Raw genomic sequence first — 25,884 nt, 5'->3', positions numbered from 1 at the left:
CACTATGGAGACAGCAAATACCAGTCCTCCTATCCGAGAGCACTCTCTGGGGCTCCTGACGCCGGGACTGAATAGCATCCTGAGGCTCGGACACTAATGAGCTGAGATCATTACGCCAATTATTTTAACTTAGATCAGAACTTGGCTGTGACTGTGCAGAGGAACTAGGACCCACTGCTCGCCTAATTGCCGGCTTGGGAAAAAGAGGATGAGCATAACAAGAGTGTTTTGAAGCCGAGCTGATCAGCAGAGTCCATCCCCTCAACTCTGGTTACATTCCATCAGGTTGTCGTGCATCAGGCAGGTTTAAGTAGCAACGCTTCAGTGGCCACTGTTAGAGGGCAGCTAGGTAAATGGTAGATATTTGCATATTTCAGAGAGACTAAATGCAAATATTAAGAGTTTAGTGGTTCTGATCATATATCACAGTATAGTTGAGCCAACAAGTCAACATTGACAGGTTGAATGTAGAGATAGACTGATATATATCGGCCGATATTTGCGTTTTTTACTTGTATCGGCATTGGTCGATACGTGCGTGTGTTCGCTGATCAATTAGCCCATTTCACTGAGCTAACAGCAGGCAAGGCTCGGTGCAACATCTGCCATTCTCTGGTGAGCTGCTGCCGATACCGGAAAAAAGAAAAACACATCAAATATGTGGATCATCTGAGGCGCCACCACCTCGAGGCCTAGAACAACATACACATTGTTTGCTATCCAACTGTTAATATGTTTTGTTTGTTTTGTTAATAAATGTTTTTTGTTTAAATTGACACTTGTGTAACATTTGTTATCATTGTGTCCCCCAAGTTAAATACATTTTTCGTATTTGTTGCACACACACACACACACATATATATACTTCTTGCTTTTATAGATAGATGTGCATTGGTGCATTTATTCACATGCACACAAACATCTGTTTTAGAGACAACTGCGAAGCAAAAAAGTTTGACTGTCGGGTGAAAAGTTCAACTAACTCAATATTACAAATGAATGTGCAAATTATTCAAACAACAAAGAACCAGATGAACCTAAATGAACAACAAAGAGGAGATTTGTGAAGTCTTGGGAGGCAAAGTATCCTGGTTTGAGCTGGACAGATAATTATACAACAGTAATGTAATAAAGTTCAACATACACCTTGATAAATGATGCATCAGGTTCTCTAGTTCAAGGTAGAACACTGCAATACAGCTTTTATTCATGTCTCATTTTCATTATAAAGATGATGTATAACTGCACAGCATCTCAAAATATAAGGGGACTAAAAATGGCAAAGTTGCAGCAACCTGAAGCTGATGCCTGGTTGCCACACTGGCAAACACAGTTAAAAGTTAACATTGAGCCCTGCTAATAAATGACTTAATTAAAAAAAATCATTATGTTGTTTCAGCTCTAGCATACATGTAACATCCTTTTTTTGTTATACCTTATGATACTACAATATTCAAGATATCTTGAAATCCCCTAGCTCAGGGGTGTCAAACTCTGGCCCGCGGGCCAAATTTGGCCCGCAGTGTAATTTTATTTGGCCCGCGAGGCAATACCAAATTATTATCTTATTATTGTACTATAAAAGCTGACCCGCCGGTATTATACGGCGAATTTACCGCTAATACTACAAATCCCACAATGCCCTGCTGTTGTTTTGGCGCGTCAATCAGGACAGGACCCAGAAACGTGCTCCTCTGTGACAGTCGTCATAGCAACCTCAAGCTAGAGCTGTCTCCGAGCTACCCCTTCCCAAAAATGGCGAAAAGAAAGGCAGAATTTATTAACCTGTTGAAAAAGTTTTTTGATATTTAAATCAGAAGGATGCAAATAGAAAAGAGGCATACGATTTTTATTTAATAAATTAATGACATTGATGTGTTTTTTATTTGAAATTTGATTTTGCATGTCTGCACTATTTAGTTATATATTGTATGTTTATAAGCGTTGCTGGTTCCATATTTAATGTGAAAGCAAAACATGTTTGGTATATATTAAAAGGTTTATTTGTTCAATGTTGGCCCGCGATTTTATTCAAGTTTTAAATTTTGGCCCATTGTGTATTTGAGTTTGACACCCCAGCCCTAGCTCTTCAACACATTTTCTCATGGAGGTCATATAGAGGTCAGCAGTTTGCTTTCAGTATGAAAGTCAGCTACATATAGTGTTCTACATTCAATATTAGCTTATGCTATAGGCTAGCAGATGTCTAAAGATCCCTTGCTTTCCACTCATGTAACCTCCAGACCCTTCTCAGTGCAACAAACTGCACTGCTTAACCAGTTCAAGGTGCTCCTCCTTGTCTCATTCCCTCTCCATCTGTTTGGGCAGAGTCTACTGAAAAAACATCTCACGCTGGACTCGCTTTAAAATGTGGGAACGAGCACTGCATGATTTTGGAGACCCCAGAGAGTGAGCAGGATTATGTATCAGGCAAACAGATCCAGCAGATAATATTTCCTGCTGCTAACAGACACTGAGATTCTGGATGGATGGAGTTCACAGGAAAGGAATGGAAAACATCTCACAGAGAGAGCCAACTGGTGTTTTTAGCAGCTTTCGTGTGACATTATATGAGGAATTTCAATGATATGCACATATCTTTTGTAAGATGTAACATTTTGACCCTTGATTTTTTTGGGACCTCGAAAAGAAAAATGGCCAATATATGATAAATATTGGGAAACCACCAGGCTAAGACAACAAGCTATCTGACCGTCAGGGTGAATTCAACATGCGTTAAAAGTTGTTTGATTATCTGATTGATGGGAGATGTTTAATGATGAAAAATACACTATAACTCCCTGCACCGCCGCAGATATATATTCCACAATGGCTAAGTTTGGTCACCTTCTAACATCACAACCCCATAACACTGACAAAAACATACATTGAGTATCATATGAGCAGTTAAGCAGAAATCGTTCTGAGACTCTCTTGTTAAGACTACTGTTAATAAATTAGAGGGATTACTGACAGCAACTACACTCAATACATACTTATCAACCTGTGAAATCAGCTACATTCAGACTCTTTAAATTATATATACTTTATATGTACTGACCTGTGAAAAAAAAGATCAATAGAATTATGGTTTATTGTTTTGATTTAATGAACTAAAATATAAGACTTTATGTCATAATGCATTATTAAAAATTGAATCAAATGAATTAAATTAACCCTATACGTAAAGATCTGGTTTGAGACTATATCTCAGGGCCTGAAATGAAAATCTCCAGAATGCACACGGATCCTATTTTATTTGTGACATCTAGAAATCCGCAAAACACACCACACCCTGTCCAGATGTGTTATAATAATACTCAGGGGAAAACACATAAAACATGAGTGCCAAGTCTATTTCTCTGCTGAGAAAAGTAGAACGGAGACATGCTGTCAAGACTATAAGGAATGTCTCTAAAGGGAATATTAATTGCGAAAAGAAACGTTTTAAATATTTTAAATGGATAAATAAAATTATTAAAAAGCATCAACTGTTATCTACGGAGTGAGAGGTGAGGACAGTTTCCACCACTGTAGTCATTTTAGGAGAATGGCGTTGTCGCCATCTAGCGGTCAACTGCATCACCTACATATTTAATGGAATTTAAGTCAGCCTGTGGTCCACATGGTTTCAGTTTTAAGCTAAAAAATATCAAATCAAGTGCAGGAAAACTGGTCAAATTAACTTAGGTTCAACTGTATTGTGTAATGGAGCCTTACCTTTCTGGGGTCATCATAATATACTCCAAGACATGAAAGCTTTGGTCCAATACTATGAGACTCTTTGAAAAGTTCTCCACAGTTTTTGTACGGTCCTTGTTTGAATTTGTAGGCGAATGTAATCTTCTTCACGGGAGGAGAGCCAGTGAGCACGGTAATGTCTGAGAGGAGTCCCGAGTACAAAATGTAGCCAGCGACCGTTAAAAGACTTATAAACAGGCTAATGAGCACACACAGACTGACCCAGTCTGGCATGATAGCTTGTTAAACGGCGGAATAAGTCCCGTTATTTAACTTCTTCTCAAACCTTCACACCGTATTTACAATTTCCTGCAACAATCTGATATTGTAAAAACAATGTTCGGACCTTTTATCAGTTGGTAACTGTCCTTGAATGAACTAAAAACTATAAAGATTACACATTGACAGGACTTCCTGGAAAGTACCATCTATGCCGAACAAGGGGGGGCGCAGATAACTTGTAACCTGTAAAAAATCTTTAAAAGGAAACTTTTACAGATCGAAAATATTTCACAATGCACGTGTATTTGTAGTTTATGTATTATTAAACTTTATTACTCGCATAGTTTATTTGGAAAATGTTTGGTAGGTGCCATTTTTGTAAACGGTAACCTACATAATTGGGATGCCCCATTTTTAATGTTTATAACTGACTTTAATGGAATTTAAGTCAGTTAACTTTAGATGTAACACTAAGAGGCTAATGACCACACAGAGACTGACCCAGTCTGGCATGATAGCTTGTTAAACGGCGGAATAAGTCCCGTTATTTAACTTCTTCTCAACCCTTCACACCGTATTTACAATTTCCTGCAATAATCTGATATTGTAAAAACAATGTTCGGACCTTTTATCAGTTGGTAACTGTCCTTGAATGAACTAAAAACTATAAAGATTACACATTGACAGGACTTCCTGGAAAGTACCATCTATGCCGAACAAAGGGGGACGCAGATAACGTGTAACCTGTAAAAATCTTTAAAAGGAAACATTTACATATCGAAAACATTTCACAATGCACGTGTATTTGTAGTCTGTGTATTATTAAACTGTTATTACTCGCATAGTTTATTTGGAAAATGTTTGGTAGGTGCCATTTTTGTAAACGGTAACCTACATAATTGGAATGCCCCATTTTTAATGTTTATAACTGAATTTAATGGAATTTAAATCAGTTAACTTTAGATGTAACACTAAGAGGCTAATGAGCACACACAGACTGACCCAGTCTGGCATGATAGCTTGTTAAACGGCGAAATAAGTCCCGTTATTTAACTTCTTCTCAACCCTTCACACCGTATTTACAATTTCCTGCAACAATGTGATATTGTAAAAACAATGTTCGGACGTTTTATCAGTTGGTAACTGTCCTTGAATGAACTAAAAACTATAAAGATTACACATTGACAGGACTTCCTGGAAAGTACCATCTATGCCGAACAAAGGGGGACGCAGATAACTTGTAACCTGTAAAAACCTTTAAAAGGAAACTTTTACCTATCGAAAACATTTCACAATGCACGTGTATTTGTAGTCTATGTATTATTAAACTGTTATTATTCGCATAGTTTATTTAAAAAATGTTTGGTAGGTGCCATTTTTGTAAACGGTAACCTACATAATTGGGATGCCCCATTTTTAATATTTAACTAAATTTAATGGAATTTAAGTCAGTTAACTTTAGATGCAACACTTTAGAGACTTTAAATGGGTATAGTGATCAGAAACAAATGTAGGGTCAGTCGACCATTAAGAAACACTGGTTTAACTGATTTTCCATATTTGGCTAATAATTCATATTAAATCGTGCTGTGTATCAAGGCTACTTCCTTGATAGTTAAATGTCTTGTGAGTCAGAGTTCAAGGATTGCAATAATAAGATAAACAAATACATGCGTAAATATAATTAAATACATGAATAAATAAAATGGAAGATTAAATTATCATACAGAATTCTTGCCTAAGCCTTTAGAGTTATAGCCTACACGGACTGTATAAAAATAAGACAATATGTCCCGCCCCATGAACTACATGGGGCTGGACTTGCAGGGAACTTGTTTATATGTGACCGCCTAAACTGGATAAAGACAAGCTGAGCGCTTTGTTTTGCTTCTTAAATCTATTCCTTTGTTTGTATCAAAGCCGGTATTCTTGAGAATGGCTGGGAATGTCAAAAGGTTTTACGACCTGACAGCTAAGTTGCTGTCTGGAGAAAGCCTCCGTTTCTCTGCTCTGAAGGGCAAAGTTGTTCTCATTGAAAATGTGGCGTCTCTCTGAGGAACAACAACCAGGGATTACACTCAGATGAACGAGCTCCACAGTCGTTACGCTGCCAAGGGACTCGTTATTCTGGGTGTGCCCTGTAATCAGTTTGGACATCAGGTAGGCCATGTGTCAATTCAAGTGGCTGGCATATATTTTCTGTTTACCCATTGGATCTACATATTTAGAGTATAATCTGATGTGTCAAGGTTTTTAAAGCAACTCAGATATAGGCCTATTTGTGCATCTTGATCATCAGTCTATCGAAAAAAACAACATGTACTGCTCATTAATGAGATCAATTCTAATAATTATAACATTTTTAATTGTAGAGGATGCTTGCCTTGAATCAGGCCTACATGTGTCAATCATGCTTAACATCATTGACTTTAGTAAAAAAAAAAGCAATATCACAACATTAGAGTGCTCCATTACAAGCAATGGTACTGCATTTTAAATGCTACACATCATCTTATCAGCAAAATTTACTTAAAGTATATTTTAAAAAAAACAAATGTACTCATAAACAGCACACGTTACTACTGTTAATGCATTCAAAACAATTGCACTGTAGTCTTTGGTAGAATTAATTACAACAACTTTATATATTGTTGAGCAATAGTACTCTACAGTGCATCATATTTTATAACATGATCATAGATTTTGTATGTAAAAATCGGAATCAACAAAATTAAACAGTAACTGCAGCTGTCAGATAAATATAGGAGGTATAAAGTAATAAAATCCCTTCATAAATGCAGCAAAATAAGGCTATAAAGGAGCTATAAAATAGATACTCAAGCAGGCTTTTAATCAACCTCATTGCACACTGACCATTTATAATGGATTTCTATCTTTTTTATTACAGGAGAACTGCAAAAATGAGGAAATCCTAAAGGCTTTGAAGTATATCCGTCCAGGGAATGGCTTTGAACCCAAGTTTCAGCTCCTCGAGAAGGTGAACGTGAATGGGGAGGAAGCTCACCCCTTGTTTGTTTATCTGAAGGAAAAGCTTCCATTCCCCAGCGATGATGCCATGGCTCTCATGACCGATCCAAAGTCCATCATTTGGAGTCCGGTCAGGAGGAATGATGTCTCCTGGAACTTTGAGAAGTTCCTGGTCAGTGCTGACGGGGAGCCTTACAAGCGTTACAGCAGAAGTTTCCTTACCATCGACATTGAAGCAGATATTAAAGAGCTGCTTAAAAAGGCCAAGTAAGGCATGCCACAGCACACTCTGGGTGGCTGTAAGGGATATCAGTTATAAGCAGCCTTGCCAAAAAGCTTATTGAGTATCACATTATGGGTTTTTCATTATCTTTTCCACCTTGACTGTTTAACCTTAGTGCAACACTCCTAAGTTTGTGATATCTCCAGCACAGTACACTATGGTCGTTCAGTCTGTTTACTCAATGAAGACACTCTTTGAAACCTTTTTGTGAAGGGAGTTTCTGATGAACATGTAAAATACTTACTCTGCCACTGTGTACAACTGTAATCACAAATATTTTCACTGTATGGGTGGAAATAGGATAAATAAAAATCCAATGTCATATAAAGTGCTACTGTCATTTATGTAACCTACGTAACCTTATGTACTGTGGAAAACACATTTTAGTATTAGCCTATGTGTCAAGGCAGTAGGCTACTTGAGTGTTTGTTTGTATAAACAAAATACAGAAAAAGTTTTGACAATTACAGTAGTGGTTTAGCCAGATTTTGATTAGCAATTTCGATGTGTTAAATGTGGTGTGTTGAATTCTCACATCCCGTAGGTGCAAAATAACAATTTGTGTCTGCTTGTCTGCCCAATATGCCTTGAAATAATAATGTTATGTCATATTAAGTGATACTATAATTTATCTATATTGCATTCAAACACATATACTTCCAGTATTGATAAGTATGTGGAAAATGTATTAACCTTGAGGTATTACAGAAGCATATATAATGCAGTAAGCAACTTTGGTGTTTGTTTATGAAAAAATGTAGAAAAAAATATCAAGGAATAGTTTTGACAGTTACATGTAATGATTTAGCCGTACTGCTATTAGCAATTCAGATGTGGTAAGTTGAATTCGTGGGTCCCATAGGCGCAAAATAACAATTTGTGTCTGTTTTACATTTGTCAAAGATGCCTTACAATGAGCCACTTATTGATAATTATTAAAATTCTAACAACAAAACATCTTCATATCGAAGAGTTGTTGTTTTTTTGAGTTTTATATAAATTAAATAAAGTGTAGTTTAATGGTAGTAGTAAGGTTTCATGTCGGTGCAAAATAATAGTTATAAATAATAACTTTGTTGTGCCTGCTGTACATCAACCCAAATCGCTTTCAACAACCCACACGAATAGTAATCTAGAGCTGGTTAATTAACGTTATCAATGTGGCCTCATAGTTAATAACAGTGATATGCAAAATTATATTTTATGTAACTCTGTGGTCAGTGGCGGTTCTACACAGGGGCCTCCAGGGGCCACTGCCCCTGTGAAGTAGCCCTTGGCCCCTGCTGTGGCCCCTGTGTCAAATTAATAATAAAATTATCAATTTATAACGATGAACAACGGAAAAATTCTTACCTATTTTCTGTTCAAACAATATCTCATTGTACACAAAATGAACCCAGAATGTGTACATTGTATCATAGTTTAATTGTGCAATAAAAGCTTTCAAAATAAAAGAAAGTAATGGACAAAAATGAGAAATGTCATTGTCGTACAAAAATAATTGTTATTGTTGGTAAGTCTCATTGTTTCAATCAATGTATTTGTATCTTTCCAAATATATTTAAATGGGATTTTTAAATAAGCTAAAATAAAGGTTTTGAATGCTTAAATATAATCTTTGCCATTTTTCAATGTGCCCCTCTGATTAAACACTGGCCCCTCCTTGCCCCCACAGTAAAACTGGTCTAGAACCACCACTGTCTGTGGTTTGTATTAGTTAGTTGCCACATATTAAAAACAGCAACACTGTGCTGTGCTTCCTGGTCGCGCGCGGGGCTGCTATCCTTGATTGAACGCTACGCTTTACTGCAACTCGTCCAACATGGCTGGCCAGGAAGACCCAGTGCAGAGGGAGATCCACCAAGATTGGGCGAATCGAGAGTACATAGAAGTTATTACGAGCAGCATCAAAAAAATCGCCGACTTTCTAAACTCGTTTGGTAAGCTTTAAACGACCAATTTATACGGATACGACCACTATTCCTTCTGTAGACGGCTAGCCTACAGCAACTTAGCTAGCTAGTTAGCTTAGCTTTAAAGCTAACATTAATGTTGATGCTTTCAATGGCCACTCCCAGTTAGCTGTTAGCTCCATCGTTGGCTGTGTTTGTTATTGCTTCCTCGTAGAAGTACCCGGTCATTTTGACGTTTAGTCGCCTCATATTTTGTTCCGCTTGCTAACTAGTTAATTATAATGGCATAAGAAGTGTCAAAGCATTTTATTAAAAGCTAATTTAATGCTGAGACAGCTGATGGATGTAAGGCCAAACGCTAGTCTGCTAAACGTCATACCAGCAGCATCACAACTAATAGAAATTAAATATTTCAGTTCACTTTCGAATAGCAAGTTATAGTGCCCTTGTTCATTATTGTCGAGTGGATGTGGTTGCAATCGACATAGTCGAAAATCTGCGTTTCATTAAATAATATGTCTTTGTGTTTGTTACATGCTAAATACAATGTATCACCCTCAGATATGTCGTGTCGGTCCCGCTTAGCCACCCTCAATGAGAAGCTGACAGCCCTGGAGAGGAGGATTGAATATATCGAGGCGAGGGTAAGTATACTGCATTGTTAATTAACCCTCCTGTTGTCCTCGGGTCAAGGAAGGAAGAAGAGGGAAGGACGCAAAGGGAAGTAAAAAAGGATGGAGGAAAGAAGGAAGGAAAGAAAGAAGGATGGAGGAAGGAAAGAAGAGAGGAGGAAAAGGAGAAAGAATGGAAAGGAGAGAGAGAGGAAGGAGGATGGAGGAAAGAAAGGGGAGGAGGAGAAGAAAGGAAGGAAAAAATAAAGAAGGGAGGGAAAGGGGGGGCGAGGGGGGGAGGAAAGGAGAGGAAATCAGGAGTAAGGAAAGAAGAGAGAAAGTAAAGGAGATAGCTGAAGGAGGAAAGAAAAGAAGGGAAGAAGGAGGAAAGGAAGGAAAGAAAGAAAGGACAGAGGAGGAAGGAAAGAAGGAAGGAAGGAGGAAAGAAGAGAGGAAGGCAGGAGGAGGGAGGAAAGAAGGAATAGTCAAATCAGATTGGGTCAATTTGACCCGGAAGGACGACAGGAGGGTTAAGCAACCCAATGTCTGTTTTTCTATTTGAATATTTCGAAATGATCTAACTAATGTAAAATGATGTGCCTCATTGCAGGTGACGAAAGGAGAGACCTTGACCTAGAAGTCAACATGGGAATCCATAGAGTCCCAGAGATACCTGCCCAACCCCCTCCCTGAATTTTTTGGATTAAGTGTGATGGATACCACCCTCCTGTTTTGGGACCATGTGGACCATTTTTATATTATATGACTGAGTTTTGTGTTGTTTTATCTCATGACACATTTGTATAGAATATATGGGTCTGTCTTGGGTTTCAGTGACTCAAGCATCATCAACGTTTTAAAACTATTAATAAGCTCCCTAAGTACTGGTTTTAAAAAATATATATATTGTGGAACTTAATTATCAATCTGGTATCAGCACAACTTTATGACCACCTGTGTATGTAGTGTCATTACCACATCAGAGATTTATGAAAGGGGAGCATCCTTTTGTGCCAAGACGTCGAACAAATAATTGTGTTGTCATGTTTGAGGACCTGCGTGTACAGTTAACTGTTTGGTGAGGTTTCCGGATTTAAATACTGTAATAAATGATAAACAATGAATGGCTTTGTTTTATGTTGTTGTTTATGTTGTTATATTATGTTGTTCTTGTATGCTGACACATTTAAGGAGTTTAATTCTCAGTAGCTTTTAATATAAACAGAATAGACAAGTTAACAGGAAGAAATAAATACTGACAAACATCTTTCCAAAGATAAGCTAAGACAAACATGTAGAAGTATGTATTACATCCATTCTATTGGACAAGCAAGAGGCACACAGATGAGGGTCAAAATGTTACATATGAATATACAGGATTGTGGTGCACCATACAAAACAGCACTGACATGCTGGAATAAAATCTAAACATTAGACATTATTTAGGTTATGCATGACTAATCAGCATTGGAATTAAGAATAGTCTTGTGAACAGGTTGAAGATTAGAAATGGGAAATAAAATTACCCTAAGCTATACATTCAAAAGAAAGTGGGACTTTGCCATAATAATTGCCATAATGCAGAACAGAGGTTCTGTAGGTTATGTAATTTGCACAATAATGTAACCTACTTAAAGTCTAATGTTAAACTAGTGTTTGTTATTTTGTTTTTTGTTTTTTTGACAAAACAACATATACTGAAAATATGCCAAACTGAGTTAAAAGGCATATCTAGTAAAATGGCCGATAATTGGTGTTTTGCCCTGAGTTTTGCCTCTCAGACAGGGCTTGCTTTAAACGCTAGACAACATTATTAAGGTGGCATGTCTCCCTCTTTAGTGTTGGCAGACAGACAGCCGTAACAACCTGTGATCGCATACCCATTGTTAAATCTCCTGTACCGTCAACGATAAACATAACCAATTGTATGAACAGGCTGCTGCTGGAATCCAACCAGGATCCAACAAAGACAAAGCGCAGGGCCAAGTGCTGCCTGCGAGACAAACCCTGGGCAGAATACTAAAATTTCCCATAGTGCACCGGGCGGGTTATACAGCAATGCATCCTGGGACAAAGAAGGTGTCGTTGTAGTGTTGTGAGAAGTCCTTGGACGTGAGATGAATTTTCGTTCCCACATTTTTTCAGATCGGCCTACCTTTTTGAAAAAGTTCTAGTGGGTTATAGCATCATTTACAAACTACACTGGTGAGTTACATTCACACTGGAAACCGAAACCAGTTTAAAAAAATGTCCACGTATTAAAATCTGTTCCTAACGTTAGACCGGGATCCATGTTATGGTGTAGCGTTACAAGCAGTTAAGTTTCACTACTCAACCGTAGTGAAACCCGTTTGTGCTAAACTAAAAACGCAACAGGTTGATTGCCTAAATCAAAAATGTTTGCATTTTTTTGCTTTCCAGAGTCGTGTATGAATGCAGTTTGGAGAAATGGGAGCTGATAAAAGGTGGGTTGTGACGTTAAGCGCTATCGCTGTTCGACATGGAGGTGTGGTGAATAACCAAAATGGCAGTGTTGTTTTTTGTCTAAGTTGAGGTACCTCTAACGAAAGAGACCGTTAACGTTAATAAAACGTTAAATTGCGCCCAGAGCACGTGACTGTAACTTAAACATCAACGCCAGCTTTTAATAAACTACTTAACGCTAATGGTCAGATGGTTTGTGCAGCGTTGTCTCCGTAGACAGGGTCATTCAAGTCCACACATACTTGACTCTGTAATCTACCTCATAATGTCATTTTAACCATTGTGTCTCATCTGGTCGAATCTGAACAACAGTTTCTTCAGTTTATGAAAATGTGGTAAAATATTTTCGTCATGCTCTGTAAAATGAGCACCATGGGTTACACCAGGGATGGGCAACTTAAATGCTGGAGGGGGCCACAATTTTTCCTGGACATACCACAGGGCTACATATAGGACCGTGCACTTCACCAGATATAATGAAACTGCAATTTTAAATATGTTTACAGAGCAGTAACTAAACATATTTCATGCTCAAATGCATGTATAGCAGTATAAATAGGAATACAAAAGGTTTGAAGGAAATAAAAAATAATCACTGTGGTTTTTTTTATTTTTTCAGTGCAAGAACAGCAGACCAACATTAATTGTAACAGTAATTTGTGCATTTTCACACTGCTCTATTAAGATTTCATGCTCAAATGAATGTAGTTTTACTGAGGGCCACTTCAAGTGAGGGTGCGGGCTGCATGCCGCCCCCGGGCCTCCAGTTGCCCATCCCTGGGTTACACTAAAAACTGATTTTCCTACTATTTAATCCACAAATTTCAATGACTAATTGAATTTTTGAAGTAAAATTCTAATCAGTATTGGACTGTCGTGGCATGGTTAAAATATTAATGTTTAAAATTAATGTAATATGTTATAAAAAGACCACACCTTTTATATTGTAGGTAGTTTAGCAGAGGTAGATACTGTGCTTTAAAAATAGCCATGTCCTGAAATAAGACATGGACCTCTGAACTTTGACACAAACAACTTTGATTTGTGTTGGGAGTTCTTTTGGAGTACCAGGATACCAAAAACATTGTGTATTCATTAAACTTAGATGTAAATTTTAAATTCAACAACATATGTAATGTAAATTTTGAAGATTATTATAGGAAATTGGGTTCAGTTGACGACTAATTGTACTAATGTGTTGCTTTCCCTTTTAATGTGCTGAATAGGATTAGTCGGACAGAACGTAGCGGTAGATATGGCTCTGACCAGTCCCGTGATGAATCAGAATGGCGTGACAGACGGGAGAGAGACCCAGAGCGTGATCACAACATGCGTCGCTGGGGAGAAGAGAGACGCAGTGATCGCTTTGAAGGAGATCGTCGAGCATCAAGGGACAGTCCAGAGGTAGTTATTCTAACATCAGTTATTTTTAATGGTAGCGTAATGTATGGGTAAAAGTACATTGTTGTTTGACTTCCACTAGGGGTGTGCCATATCGTATGGTTCACAATATTATCGGTATATTTTTTTTATGGTTAAAAAAAATGCATATCATGATATTGGCAACATTCCTACTTCTTGATGTAGTGGCGTAAGGTTGACACTTACACAACTGTATATAAATATATATATATATATATATATATAATATACCGAGCTGCCCTCCAAACACACTGCTGCATTATGCCGTTCGTTAGCCACGAGCTAACATTAGCTAACAATTAGAAGAATCCACCACAGAACTTACAAGAAGACTGTCAAAATAAGATGCCTTAAATAAAACATATTTATTATCCTTTATAAAATGTCATTAAAATATGCCCCCGAAACCCCGAAATGGTTATTTTTTATTATTTGCTCATACTCAAGAGTCAAGAGTAATTTTTTTTTGTATTTGGCAGCTGTTGAGATTTTCACTTCACAATACATTTTAGATTTTTATGTATGTATATGGACTAAAAAATCATATTTTCTATATCTTTTGGAGTATTTCGTAATATCGTCAAGAATATCGTTATCGCAAAAATAGCCTGAAATATCGTGATTTTCTTTTAGGGCCATATCGCCCACCCCTAACTTCCACCCTTAACTGATGCACTGATTTGTTTGTTTTAAAGCAAAGAGAAAGGAAAAGGCGAAACAGTGATAGATCAGAAGATGGTTATCACTCTGATGGCGACTACCCAGAGCAAGATTACAGAAGGGATTCTGGGGAGGAGAAGAAGAGCAAGACTATCATGCTCTGGGGTCTGCAGCCTCATGTCACTGAAGACGATGTAAGTTTTCTTTGGAATGTATGCAACCTCTTTGTTTTGTTTGGTTTAATGTGTATAGCTCTCTTTAAGCAAGATAAACATGCTTTAAGAGGGTTTTGAATCATATTAACATACCATCTGCATATTGTTTAGATATGTTTTGCCATTGACCAACTGGAGGGGCCACAGCCAGTGGATGTCAGGATGATGAAGAAGAAAACAGGTGAGAACCAGACATGTTCCAGACCTCCGCTTCCCCCAGTCTTTGACCATAGGGCAAATCTGCTTCCATTCAGACCCATTTTCCCATAGCAGCTAGGAGAGAATACTATCAAGGTACTTTAGAAAAGACATAAATTGTTGATTTAAGACGTATCATTTTAGTTCACTGTGGACCTTTTTAAGGTAAGTAAGAGCAGCAATTACAGTTTTCGTAGAAACTCAATTGGCAGACACACCTTGTTGTTGAGTGTGTTTCAATCAGTGGTATTCAGCTGGATTTCTTGCTATGGTAAATCTCCTAAGGAGTGGCCCACTGTGTACCAAACAGGGCCTGGGTCGTGAAGCAGTTTGTGGAAGAGTTTGAATAATATGCCCATGGACTCTTAACTAACACGCCTCCCGTCTATATTTGAATGCTGTCTCTAGGTATAAGCCGTGGTTTCGCCTTCGTGGACTTTTATCACTTGCAAGATGCTACACGATGGATGGAGACCAATCAGGTTGCTTCACAATCGCCAAGTCTAGTTTTAATCTTGGGGATCTGGAAAAATAACCCAAAAGGCAACCAAAGTGCATTGACTAACTAGTGTGGAAACTACAGATCTTTTGAGAAAAAAAAAACATGGATTTTATGCCACAGAGCAAAAAATATATATATATTGTGTATTATTAGAGAGAACTTCATACAAGATTCACAGCTTAATGCTTTACTATACATTTGGTTAGTTAATTGTAATGGCAGTGGGTTGCAGATTTGACTCATATTTTGAGGTTATCTCATTAAGAAATCTGCATTTAAGATAAATAAACACTGTCTTTATCCTGCTTATGAAGTCATTATCAATGATATTCCAGAATTGAATGTTAGCTCAGCCTGTTCTTTTTATGCCTACCCCCTTTTTTTGTTTGTTTTTATTTTTTCTTTAAAGCAGTGAAAATGTCTGTTAGGGTCACATTGTACATTCTGCTCCAGCTCAGCCTGGGCACGCGGGTCCCAAACACCTAAAACCCTCTATACACCATGCTCACATATACATCATGTGCTTGTCTTGGGCTATCTGTTGGGGGCCCCTCTCCCCCTTCTCTCCCTTCCAAAACTGCTTGATCTATTGATGAGACTGATGCTTTCCAGGAACGCTTGAGTGACTTTTGTCGTCCTCTTTCAGAAACGCCTGACGATCCAAGGCAAAAGCGTGGACATGCACTACAGTCACCCCAGAAACAAGTATGAAGACTGGCTCTGCAACACTGTAAGTTAATAATCTCTCTTGGTTTCATGGCTACATTATCCAAACAATGCTACAACAAAACACTTCAACACACACACACACGGGTATATAAGTATAAATGTTAGGCCCATAAGTTAAAATTGTTGCAGTCCTGTCAGCTTATTCTGTGGTAGAACTACATTTGAATAAGCGGTAACAGTTAGGTTGTATCTTGGGTAAGTATGGTATGCTGCACCAATATAGATTGCCTGTTTTCTGAGGCAGCTCTGTTCAGGGCTTTCGTAGGTGTATAATAAAAATGATGTGAACGGTTACTTGCAGTGTGGCCTGTACAATTTCCGGAGGAGGCTGAAGTGCTTCAGGTGTGGAGCAGCCAAAGCCGGTAAGTAGTTAAATCATCAAGAGGCCACTGACTGCAGACATCCGGGCAGCCTGAGGAAACAGTGCTGGGATGTTTTTTTTGGTGTTGTAGAGGCCTAGTAAACTAAATGATATGGATTCATAAGTGTTGACATCGTCAGTAAACAGCATGCATTTTTTTCCCCTTGCTATCCAACAATAATACCAAATTTGGGTGAATACATACTGGAGTTTATGATTAGGCTGATATATTTGATGTTGTAGATATGCACTCATTTTAGCTCAGTGACACAATTAGACACTTATCACTTTATACCCCATTCCCATTACTATGTTAAACAGTTGTGGATGTTATTTTAATGTACCTCTCATTCTCTGTCATTCTCTCAACAGAAAGTGAAACCGGCAATAATACTGGAGCCTCTGAAACTCAACCCACTGGAGATTTCTATGGCGACAGTAAGGGCTTCTCTTTTATAGTTACAATGTCCTAAGATTGGAGCAAAAAATAGTTGTTCTGAAATATAGACTTTTTTTTTCTGCACAGCAATCATCTTGAGAAATATTGCTCCTCTGACCACCGTCGAAGCCATCTTGACATCCCTGGCACCATATGCTAATCTTTCTTCAAACAACATCCGCCTTATAAAGGACAAGCAGACAGGCCAGAACAGAGGTTTTGCCTTCGTACAGCTGTCCTCTCCTCTGGTAAGGCATTCTTAAAATATGTACAAATGAATATCGTCACAGTTAATTAGTGTCAAAATGTACTGCTGTTACAACGAACCACATATCCGTAGCTTCCATCTGGCTTTCTTTATCTTAAGTTTTCTCTTTGAATTTGACACCTTATTGATTCCAGCATTTCACTTAAATGTATTACCTCTTTTTCACAGGAGGCCTCTCAGCTGCTAACCATCTTACAAGGACTGCAGCCGCCTCTTAAACTCGATGGAAAAACAATTGGGGTGGATTATGCTAAGAGTGCTAGAAAGTGAGTATAATTGTATATAATATACCATGGATTTGTGACGAACAAAAATATTTTCTTACATCTGTATTCTTTACTTTAATATTTCCTTGGCAGATTGCCTGTCTGTGCACAATAAAGACAGTGTAGAAGCTAAGCCAATGCTTTAAGCCACTGAGGCATTTCAACAGGAAAACTAATTGACACGCTTTGACTTTGCCATAAATGAGGAATAAGAGTCCAGTTGCTTTTCAGTTTAGATGCAAAACAAGTCCATTTATTTAACATCTCCTGCTTTAATCACAATATCTCTTATACATACATCTGCGCGAAGCATAACGAGCGCAGCGAAACGTATAGCGTAGCGGTCAAAAACTGTTTTTCCCCTTCCGGTTGGAAAACACCTGACGAGCCCCCAAAAGGTTCCCACCTATATAGGCTGACCCGCCAATCACAATTGGACCATGACATACAGAACAATTAACATTACATCTGCTCTTACAGACAGATTCAGCCACATTCAGATTAACATTCACAATAAACTTGTTTGCATTTTGCCCTTTGCCTGTTTTAGAGACCTTTTACTACCTGACGGGAATCGTGTCAGTGCCTTCTCTGTTGCCAGCACAGCCATTGCTGCAGCCCAGTGGTCCTCAAGTCAGGTTGGTCCATTTTCTGTCAACTTCCTGTTACTTGTTATCTTCTAGCATCAATGTCACAGGCTCATAACCCATACTTTACCCTTTCAGCCACAGCAGAGCTCCGATGGAATGTCAGAGTACAGCTACCTACAAGAGGGCTATGCTCCACTGTCACAGGTTAGTAGAACTACTGAAGCAAACATTGCAACAGGTCACCTGTAACTTGGAGACCAGATACATGCTGATATCTTCAAATGTATTTGCTTTAAAGATGTATCCACTCATACATGGCTCTGTAGTGACCCCTAGAGGCAGCTACAGGAGACTACAACATAGACAACATAACACATTTCCACTGATAATTAATTGTCGTGATTTAATTTACTGGTGTAGAGCTTACTCACCATTATTTACAGTCAGCTTATATGTATATCACAACAATGCTTTGACTATTGAGCACTAGCACTTTGAGGTAATATCTGACACTAAAGCTCAAAATGTAATTCTGTATTTCAATGAACGGTTTTGTTCTGTTTTTTTTAATAGGATTATCAGACGTACTACCAGCAAGGAGCAGGAGCCAGCACCTCCCAGGGGAATGGGATTCTAGGAGGTATGAGATGCTTTCGCGTTTTTACATATGCTGCAGTTACTAACCCTTTATTGTTTAATATCTCTATAGTAAAATCTATATAACAGTTGATATTTACTATGTGCCTGTGATGACTTGCAACTGAGATTCCAGGATATTCAAACATTTGTTTATGCTGAGGTTGTAGGAACAACAAACAAAGCAAGTGGATAAAATTAGCTTTTAGCTGAAACAAACACAGAAAAGATCACTGCCAAATTCTGAACAACATAATAATTTGACTTCGTTTACACAACGATGCTGAGCATTATAACAATTCTCACGGAGCTTTGCTTTTTCAATTTCAGCTGCCCCGGCTGGTGTAAAGCTTGTACCAACTGCAGCTGGAGTAGTAATTGCGCAGGGTGCTCAAGTCTACCAGCCTCATATAATTGGGCAGCCAGCTGTTCAGGTAACATACACGTTTTGTTAATTCTGTAATTACACTGTAGAACTATTATTAAAATGCATGGTGTAAAAATCTCTATATAACAATTCAATGAATTGCAGGCTTTGTCATTTGCTCAACAATTGGAGGCAAAAGCCCACACAGGACTTCTTCCAAGCATTGATGCTGCGACTGTGCCTGTTGGCCTCATAGCTGCTGCCACGGTTACCGCTGCCAGTACATTCGCAGCCTCAGGACAAACAGCTGACACCGGCACTGGTATGAGCACACATTATCCCTTGACACCTGTCTTGTTCAAGTGTGATGCACATAAAAAGAAAATCCTCTTGCGGTCACTTGTCATGTTTAATTTATATCGGTGTTTTCCCTGAGTGTACTTTGAAACAGACTTGAAGTTTTGGTTCTGCCTTTAGTTTAAGAGTGACATGCTGTTTCTGAATTTCAAAAGGGAAGTCTGGTGAGAATTGGGGTTGGGTTACTGATTTATCAATAATAACATTTCAAATAAAATGTTTATTTTCAATGCATGAAAACTTCTACAAGATTCTCTAGTTTTCTACAGCAGTAGTTTTCAACCCTTTTGAGTCGTGACCCCCAATTTAACATGCATGTTGTCCGCGACCCCTACTCACTGAACAGAATCTCACACACACAGTTCAGATCACCCAAAAAAAGGAAACAAAATGACCAAAAAAAGGAAACAAAATGACCAAAAAAGACACAAATTGACCACAAAATGATCAAAAAAGACAGTAAATGAGCAAAAAAGACACAAAATGACCAGAAGAGACACAAAATGACCAAAAAAAGACACAAAATTACAAAAAAGACACAAATTGACCAAAAAAGACAAAAAATTACCAAAAAAAGGAAACAAAATTACCCAAAAAAAAGACACAAATTGATCAAAAAAGACACAAAATGACCAGAAGAGACACAAAATTACAAAAAAGACACAAATTGACCAAAAAAGACATAAAATGACCAAAAAAAAGGAAACAAAATTACCAAAAAAAAAAGACACAAATTGACCACAAAAGACACAAAATGACTAAAAAAAGACATAAAGTGACCAAAAAGACTAAAACACATGAACACTTTAACACAGTGGAGACAGAGCTGACTTCCAAAATGATTTGGCGACCCCCAGAAATCATCTCGCGACCCCAATTGGGGTCCCGACCCCAAGGTTGAGAATAGCTGTTCTACAGTAGTTAAAGTTGTGTTTTATGACCAACAGCTCCAGATACGTCCACCTATCAATACGATGAGTCCTCCGGCTACTATTACGATCCCCAGACCGGCCTCTACTATGATCCAAACTCTCAGGTATGTGGGTGTCATTTCTCTCACGTTGTTGAGAGACACAAGAGATTATATGTTTTGATTATGAACATGGTGGTTTATCTCTTTTCAGTATTACTACAACTCCCAGACCCAGCAGTATCTCTACTGGGACAGTGAGAAGCAGACATACGTTCCCGCCGCAACTGACGCAAGTTTTGGACAAAATGATGCATCGGCACCAGGCAGCAAAGAATCTAAAGAGGGCAAGGAGAAAAAGGAAAAGCCCAAAAGCAAAACGGCTCAGCAGGTATTGTAATAAGAACTCCACATCAGCTCATATTGTCTGTTTATGTATCTGCTTCATTTTTTATGTAGCCTTTTCTGATTTCCCCTGCCCCCTTTTTAAAAACTTGGTAACACTTTACAATAGCCATCTAAGTGATGTTTATAGATGGTTTATAAACCAATTATTATTAACCATTTACAAAATTCTATACATATTTAATCTTTAAATGGTTTCAAGCAATTTCTTAAAGGTATAAGAATAATTTTGAAATCATTTACATACTTTAATATGGTGTTAAAAATGTTATAATGAGTGTAAAGCTATTAATAAACTAATAATTATGTTTGTTTATGGTAAAGTAATCTATTTGGCATTTATAAATTATAGTTCAACATTATTACATTTTCTATTCACCATTCTAAATGGCCTATATATGGTTTATAAATGATTAAACATTAATAATCTGTTTACCATTTATAAATGGTCTATTTACCATCTATAAATGATGGTTATTGTAAAGTGTTACCAAAAACTTTTAATCTAATGTTCAAATCTTTGATTCTTTCAGATTGCTAAAGACATGGAACGCTGGGCTAAAAGTCTCAACAAACAAAAAGAGAACTTCAAGAGTAGCTTTCAGCCGATTAGTCAAGAAGAGAGGAAGGAGGCAGCAGCTGCTGACGCTGGCTTCATACTGTTTGAGAAGAAGGTAACCAGGATTCAATATCTGACTGAATTACTTTCTGGCGCACTTAAGACTTTAATATCCTAAATGGATTTATTTATGCTTACTTATTTTTCTCAGCAGGCGGGATGTCTAGACAGACTCATGCCAGAGTTGCCAAGAGGCCCTGAGGAGGAGCCACCAACCAGCTCAGTCAACACTTCTAAGGTGAGCTTTTTCTGCAGGGTTGGAGCATGCTGTCAAATTTACTATACCGTATTTTCCAACCTATAATGCTGGGCTTACACCAAACGATTTTCACAGTCCCAGACTAAAAACTGAAAGTCTTTAGTAAATCTAGGAGTCTTACTGGAGTCACAGCGCGCTCCCGTCATCCCGATCGTTAAGTGTAAGGTAGTAATCGGCGCTGTTTCTTATCAGTCTTTTCCTAATCTTGGGTTTGCGATCATATCAAACGTGTTTGATATGATCGCAAGTCGCAGTGACGTAACACAATCAACAACCAATAGATGAGCGGGTCCAGACCGGCAGAAAAACCACTTCGACAGGAAAAAGTAACATCACAATAATGTCAGAAAACTCAATCCTAAATACAAATATAGAGATGTAATATATTTATGGCCACAAGCGGGATTTTGGGGGCGCTGTTTCTTAGTAAAGAGAACAGTAAGCAGACCCAGTTAAAATGTATAAATAAATGTATACATAAATAAGTAATAAATAATTGATGATGAATGTGTGATTAACTAAATGAAAGTTGATAGAGCTGATAAGTATAATTATTCAATTAAACAAATAATTAAATAGGACATAAATGTATATCATGAATTCTTTTCTACAGTTTCCTTTCCTTTATTCTTCCTTATATCTATTTTTACTGTAAAATAGTCACTTTTCATGTCAGAAAAACAGAAACCCCTTTTCAGCTTTGTGAGGGGCATTTTGTGGCGTCTTCTCCTCTTCTTTTTGTTGTTTTTTTTTCCAACACAAACCACTGCACACACAGAAATTGCATGGTAGGTAAAAAATGCTAAAGGAAATCTAGTTGTAGTCTTGTAAATAGTGATCCTGCAAGATTCACAGTCTTTGTAGAATCTCAGTCTGAGACTAGGCTGGGACTAAAAACTCTTAACACTTGTCTTTAGATGTGAGCAGGTGTGAGCTGATAGTCTTGCAGGAGTCTTTCCAAATCTTTTCAAAGTCTTCTGGTGTATAGGTAGCATAAGGCGCACCGGAGTATAAGCCGCAGCAGCTAAATTGAATGATGTGTACATATATAAGCCGCACTGGACTATAAGCTGCAGGTGTTTTAATGTTTAATTACCATATGTAAGGGTTCGTGCACAGAGGATTGTCGGGAAAGAGATGGCTGCTTGAGGAAGCTTTAACTCTAAAGCTTAACTTAAAAGCTGCATCATATGCATTTCTACGTTTGTTTTCCATAATGAGGGTTTGTGCATGAAAACTTCCTTTGCACAAACCATCTCGCTCTCGTAATGTCGGTCTTGCTCTCGTTCTGTCTCTCGTACCACTCTCGGTTTCACTTTTACTTTTGCGCGCTACCTGTTTCACTCTTTTCCGGAACCCTGCCAGATTGGCTCGTGGTCCTTCGTCTACCGCTGATTACACACAAAACGCTACGGCACGGCAACTCCGACAAACTAAGTAGCTTTCGACGCAAATACACACAGACAAGTGAAAAATAGCTTAAAAGTATATGAAGGACCCCGAGCCGATCTGGTACTTACACCTGCCTCCAGCTTTCCCTACTGGAGCCCGCCGCTCCTCGTGGATCGGTCATAGAGGCCATAGAGTTAAAGTTGGTGGACTGTAACCTGTAAAATCCATAGATTTAGGAGGTAACCTAGTGGCCGTTAGCTGTAAAAATCCATAGATTAGCCGCACCGTTATATAAGCCGCAGAATCGAAAAATGGGGAAAAAGGCGCGGCTTATAGTCCGAAAATTACGGTACTTGTACTCCACTACCAATGTGTGATTTATGTTAACATTTACATCTACCTCTGTCTATCCGTGCTATGGTTAGTGTGGCCTTGTGGCAGCCTACAGTGGAGACAGTGACCCGGAGGAAGGGGCAGCAGAGTCTGATGGTGGAGGAGGCACAGACAAGCTGACAGACTGGGAAAAGATGGCCTGCTTGCTGTGTAGGAGACAATTTCCCAACAAAGAGGGTCTGATTCGACACCAGCAACTCTCAGATCTCCACAAGGTAGCATCCCACACATTGCTTAAAGGCCTAAATAGGGAAAGTTCAAAGTGTCCGTAAAGAAAAGCATAATACCATTCATTATCTTCCCTAGAAAAACCTGGAGGTTCTCCAAAGATCCAAAATGACCGAAGCAGAGCTGGAAGAGTGGGAGAGAAAAGAAAGCGAGGTTAGTCTCGATACAGAATCCACCCAGCTGCTTGTCGTATTGTTTCACAGATTTAATGTGATTGCATATAAACATTTTAAATCGGTTTTATTCTTCTGGTGAATAGTTGAAATATAGAGACCGTGCAGCTGAGAGGAGAGAAAAATATGGCATCCCTGAACCCCCAGCCCCCAAAAAGAAGAAGTTTGCTCAACCCACGCCTGTCGTGTAAGCAAATTTGTTGAGAATTGAGAATTATTTGCTGGCTCTTGGTCATTTTGTGTGATTTTTAGTAATGTTTAAATCCCTTTTCCTGTGCAGAAACTATGAACAGCCCACTAAAGACGGCCTCAACAGTGACAACATTGGGAATAAAATGCTGCAGGCCATGGGTTGGAAGGAGGGTAAAGGTCTCGGCCGCAACCAACAGGGCATCACTACACCAATTGAGGTATGTACAAAAAATACCAGGTGGTGTCCGGGTGTATCCAGAACCCATCGGCATCAATAACTGTATATCTACACTACTGGTCAAAAGTTTTAGAACACACCAACTTTTCCAGAATTTAATTGAAAATTATGCAGTTTAATGTCTCAGTCTACTCTGAAATTAATGCACATTTGCAACATTTTAAATTCTTTATTGAGCATGATAGTGTTTTGAAAGTTAAAAAAAGATTCAAATCACATTTTTTGTTGGACTAAAGGACTAAAAAAAGACACAAAATGACCAAAAAAAGACACAAAATGACAAAAAAAGACACCAAAAGACACAAAATGACCAAAAAAAGACACAAAATTACTTACAAAGACATGAAAATAATTCAAAAATGGACAAAATAGCCCAAGACTCCATAGAGTTAAGTTGTTAACCCATTTCTTGTTCCCTGAAAAAGGCCTACCGTACTTGTATAATTCTGAAATGTACATTATTTTTCAGGTTTGGTTAAGCTTACCTTTTTTTATTTACCTCTGGCAGTTCACCACTTACCTTTGTACCCTTTCAAGCTGTTCATTTGGCTTGAATTTCAATAAAAAACTGGAAAAATTGGGGTGTTCTAAAACTTTTGACCGGTAGTGTATCTCTAAAAGACTCCTAAGTTTGTGGTTTTCCTCCTCAGGCTCAGTTGAGAACAAAGGGAGCTGGACTTGGCACTAAAGGCACCAACTACACTCTCTCTGCTTCAGACACGTACAAAGATGCAGTGCGTAAAGCCATGTTTGCACGCTTCACTGAATTGGAATGAGCCGTTAGTCTTGGGCTCACATGATTTATCATCATAGCCTTCAATTGATTTGTTTCTTTTTGATGTGGAACTCTACCATATCTGCATCAACAAAGAAAAGTGAATGAGTATGGCAGGAAAAGAGGTTCTCCTCAATGATTTCACTCTGTTTGATGCCTTTTATCAGAATGGTAATAGCAATAGAAAAAAATCTGTAATGGTGGGATATTAAGATGGTGAAGAATATAATTTATAAGTTGTACATAGGCAAAGTAAATTCACTTCCCTCGGTTACATGTTTCTTTTATGTTAATGCCATTTTTTTTTGTCTCAGCATGTTAAAGATTGTACAGTTTATACAAAAATCTTGTCTGTTTGTACAGAAAATAAATGACATACATGATTAATGGTTTTTTTCATATTTTATCATCCAGTGTAAGAATTTAAGGTATTAATGAGGCTTCATTTAAATATACCAAAGGATTTTATATTCTCTGTAGTTGTAGTGAAATTAGTAATCAATTAAAAAACAAATGTAGGGAAATAAAATCTCTTTACATAGAATGTTAATTACAGATGTCTCGTGTATTCTGCATAGACTAGACCCATTTTAATACTAAATACATTTTTAAACCACACTTGACTCACTTTAAGTGATATTACACTGCTGTATAACATTTCACCAAGTAAAAAAACACTTTCCGATCACAACCACTGATTTTTCAATAAGAATTGTGTGGCATGTCCTTAGTTCAAAAACATATCCCAGATAATGAAAGTTGAAATCAGACCAAATGCCTGTACAGTAAGTTGGTGGTTTTTGATATTAGACACTAATTAGAATTGTACAGATGAATAACACTGTAGCAGCTGGGACTGTTTAATAGTGCCACGTTTGTTGTGCTGTCAAACTGACCTGCATCATCTCCTATATATTTAGTTGCCTATTGAGGCTTTACTACACTGTAAAACCCAATGTTGGTTGTTTATTATTATAACTAATTTTTCCTTTTCAATACAACAAAGATTTGTGCAAAAAGTCATTTTAACTTAAAATATTGAGTCAAA

General features: G+C 37.9%; 4 protein-coding genes across 5 annotated transcripts in view; 3 read left to right on the top strand and 1 right to left on the bottom strand.

The window, feature by feature from the left end:
• LOC131968457 (testis-expressed protein 264 homolog) overlaps window positions 1-4,587 on the bottom strand; it is a 60,065-nt gene extending 55,478 nt beyond the window's left edge. Inside the window, exon 1 of the mRNA XM_059329349.1 lies at window positions 3,721-4,587. Coding sequence (XP_059185332.1) covers window positions 3,721-3,975 — 255 coding nt within the window. The 5' untranslated portion in view covers window positions 3,976-4,587. The remainder of the gene's footprint in view (window positions 1-3,720) is intronic.
• Window positions 4,588-5,699: 1,112 nt separating this feature from the next.
• On the top strand, window positions 5,700-7,562 carry gpx1a (glutathione peroxidase 1a). The gene is made up of 2 exons (XM_059329350.1): window positions 5,700-6,123; window positions 6,872-7,562. Exons 1-2 carry the CDS (start codon window positions 5,899-5,901, stop codon window positions 7,220-7,222), a joined length of 576 nt encoding a protein of 191 aa, XP_059185333.1. The 5' UTR covers window positions 5,700-5,898; the 3' UTR covers window positions 7,223-7,562.
• Window positions 7,563-8,960: 1,398 nt separating this feature from the next.
• Window positions 8,961-10,882, top strand: brk1 (BRICK1 subunit of SCAR/WAVE actin nucleating complex). The gene is made up of 3 exons (XM_059329351.1): window positions 8,961-9,174; window positions 9,709-9,791; window positions 10,369-10,882. The coding sequence occupies exons 1-3, from the start codon at window positions 9,057-9,059 to the stop codon at window positions 10,393-10,395; spliced, it is 228 nt and encodes a 75-aa protein (XP_059185334.1). The 5' UTR covers window positions 8,961-9,056; the 3' UTR covers window positions 10,396-10,882.
• A 942-nt stretch (window positions 10,883-11,824) lies between these two features.
• On the top strand, window positions 11,825-25,223 carry rbm5 (RNA binding motif protein 5). Of its 2 annotated transcripts, none has more exons than XM_059329346.1 (25): window positions 11,825-11,963; window positions 12,180-12,223; window positions 13,469-13,646; window positions 14,360-14,518; window positions 14,651-14,720; window positions 15,146-15,219; window positions 15,886-15,969; window positions 16,270-16,330; window positions 16,702-16,767; window positions 16,856-17,016; window positions 17,205-17,302; window positions 17,853-17,940; window positions 18,028-18,096; window positions 18,466-18,532; window positions 18,859-18,962; window positions 19,061-19,217; window positions 20,200-20,288; window positions 20,377-20,553; window positions 21,101-21,241; window positions 21,341-21,424; window positions 23,263-23,445; window positions 23,537-23,611; window positions 23,718-23,818; window positions 23,912-24,041; window positions 24,712-25,223. In XM_059329346.1, exons 2-25 carry the CDS (start codon window positions 12,192-12,194, stop codon window positions 24,835-24,837), a joined length of 2,574 nt encoding a protein of 857 aa, XP_059185329.1. In that variant the 5' UTR covers window positions 11,825-11,963; window positions 12,180-12,191; the 3' UTR covers window positions 24,838-25,223. The 2 variants fall into 2 exon arrangements, with proteins under 2 accessions (XP_059185329.1, XP_059185328.1); XM_059329345.1 differs by having other exon boundaries at window positions 21,338-21,424.
• The last annotated feature ends 661 nt before the right edge of the window (window positions 25,224-25,884 follow it).

Source organism: Centropristis striata, chromosome 3 (assembly GCF_030273125.1).
Source record: "Centropristis striata isolate RG_2023a ecotype Rhode Island chromosome 3, C.striata_1.0, whole genome shotgun sequence".
Taxonomy (NCBI): domain Eukaryota; kingdom Metazoa; phylum Chordata; class Actinopteri; order Perciformes; family Serranidae; genus Centropristis; species Centropristis striata.
This window is presented reverse-complemented; position numbering and strand designations above follow the sequence as displayed.

What these genes read in the sequence shown, in the direction of transcription:
- rbm5 (XM_059329345.1), top strand. Translation starts at nt 12,192, where the DNA reads ATGCAGTTTGGAGAAATGGGAGCTGATAAAAG. An exon ending in AAGACTGGCTCTGCAACACT is followed by an intron (nt 15,970 to 16,269) that starts GTAAGTTAATAA and finishes GGTTACTTGCAG; the next exon opens with TGTGGCCTGTACAATTTCCG. An exon ending in TCATACTGTTTGAGAAGAAG is followed by an intron (nt 21,242 to 21,337) that starts GTAACCAGGATT and finishes TATTTTTCTCAG; the next exon opens with CAGGCGGGATGTCTAGACAG.
- brk1 (XM_059329351.1), top strand. Translation starts at nt 9,057, where the DNA reads ATGGCTGGCCAGGAAGACCCAGTGCAGAGGGAGATCCACCAAGATTGG. An exon ending in CGACTTTCTAAACTCGTTTG is followed by an intron (nt 9,175 to 9,708) that starts GTAAGCTTTAAA and finishes TATCACCCTCAG; the next exon opens with ATATGTCGTGTCGGTCCCGC. An exon ending in TTGAATATATCGAGGCGAGG is followed by an intron (nt 9,792 to 10,368) that starts GTAAGTATACTG and finishes GCCTCATTGCAG; the next exon opens with GTGACGAAAGGAGAGACCTT.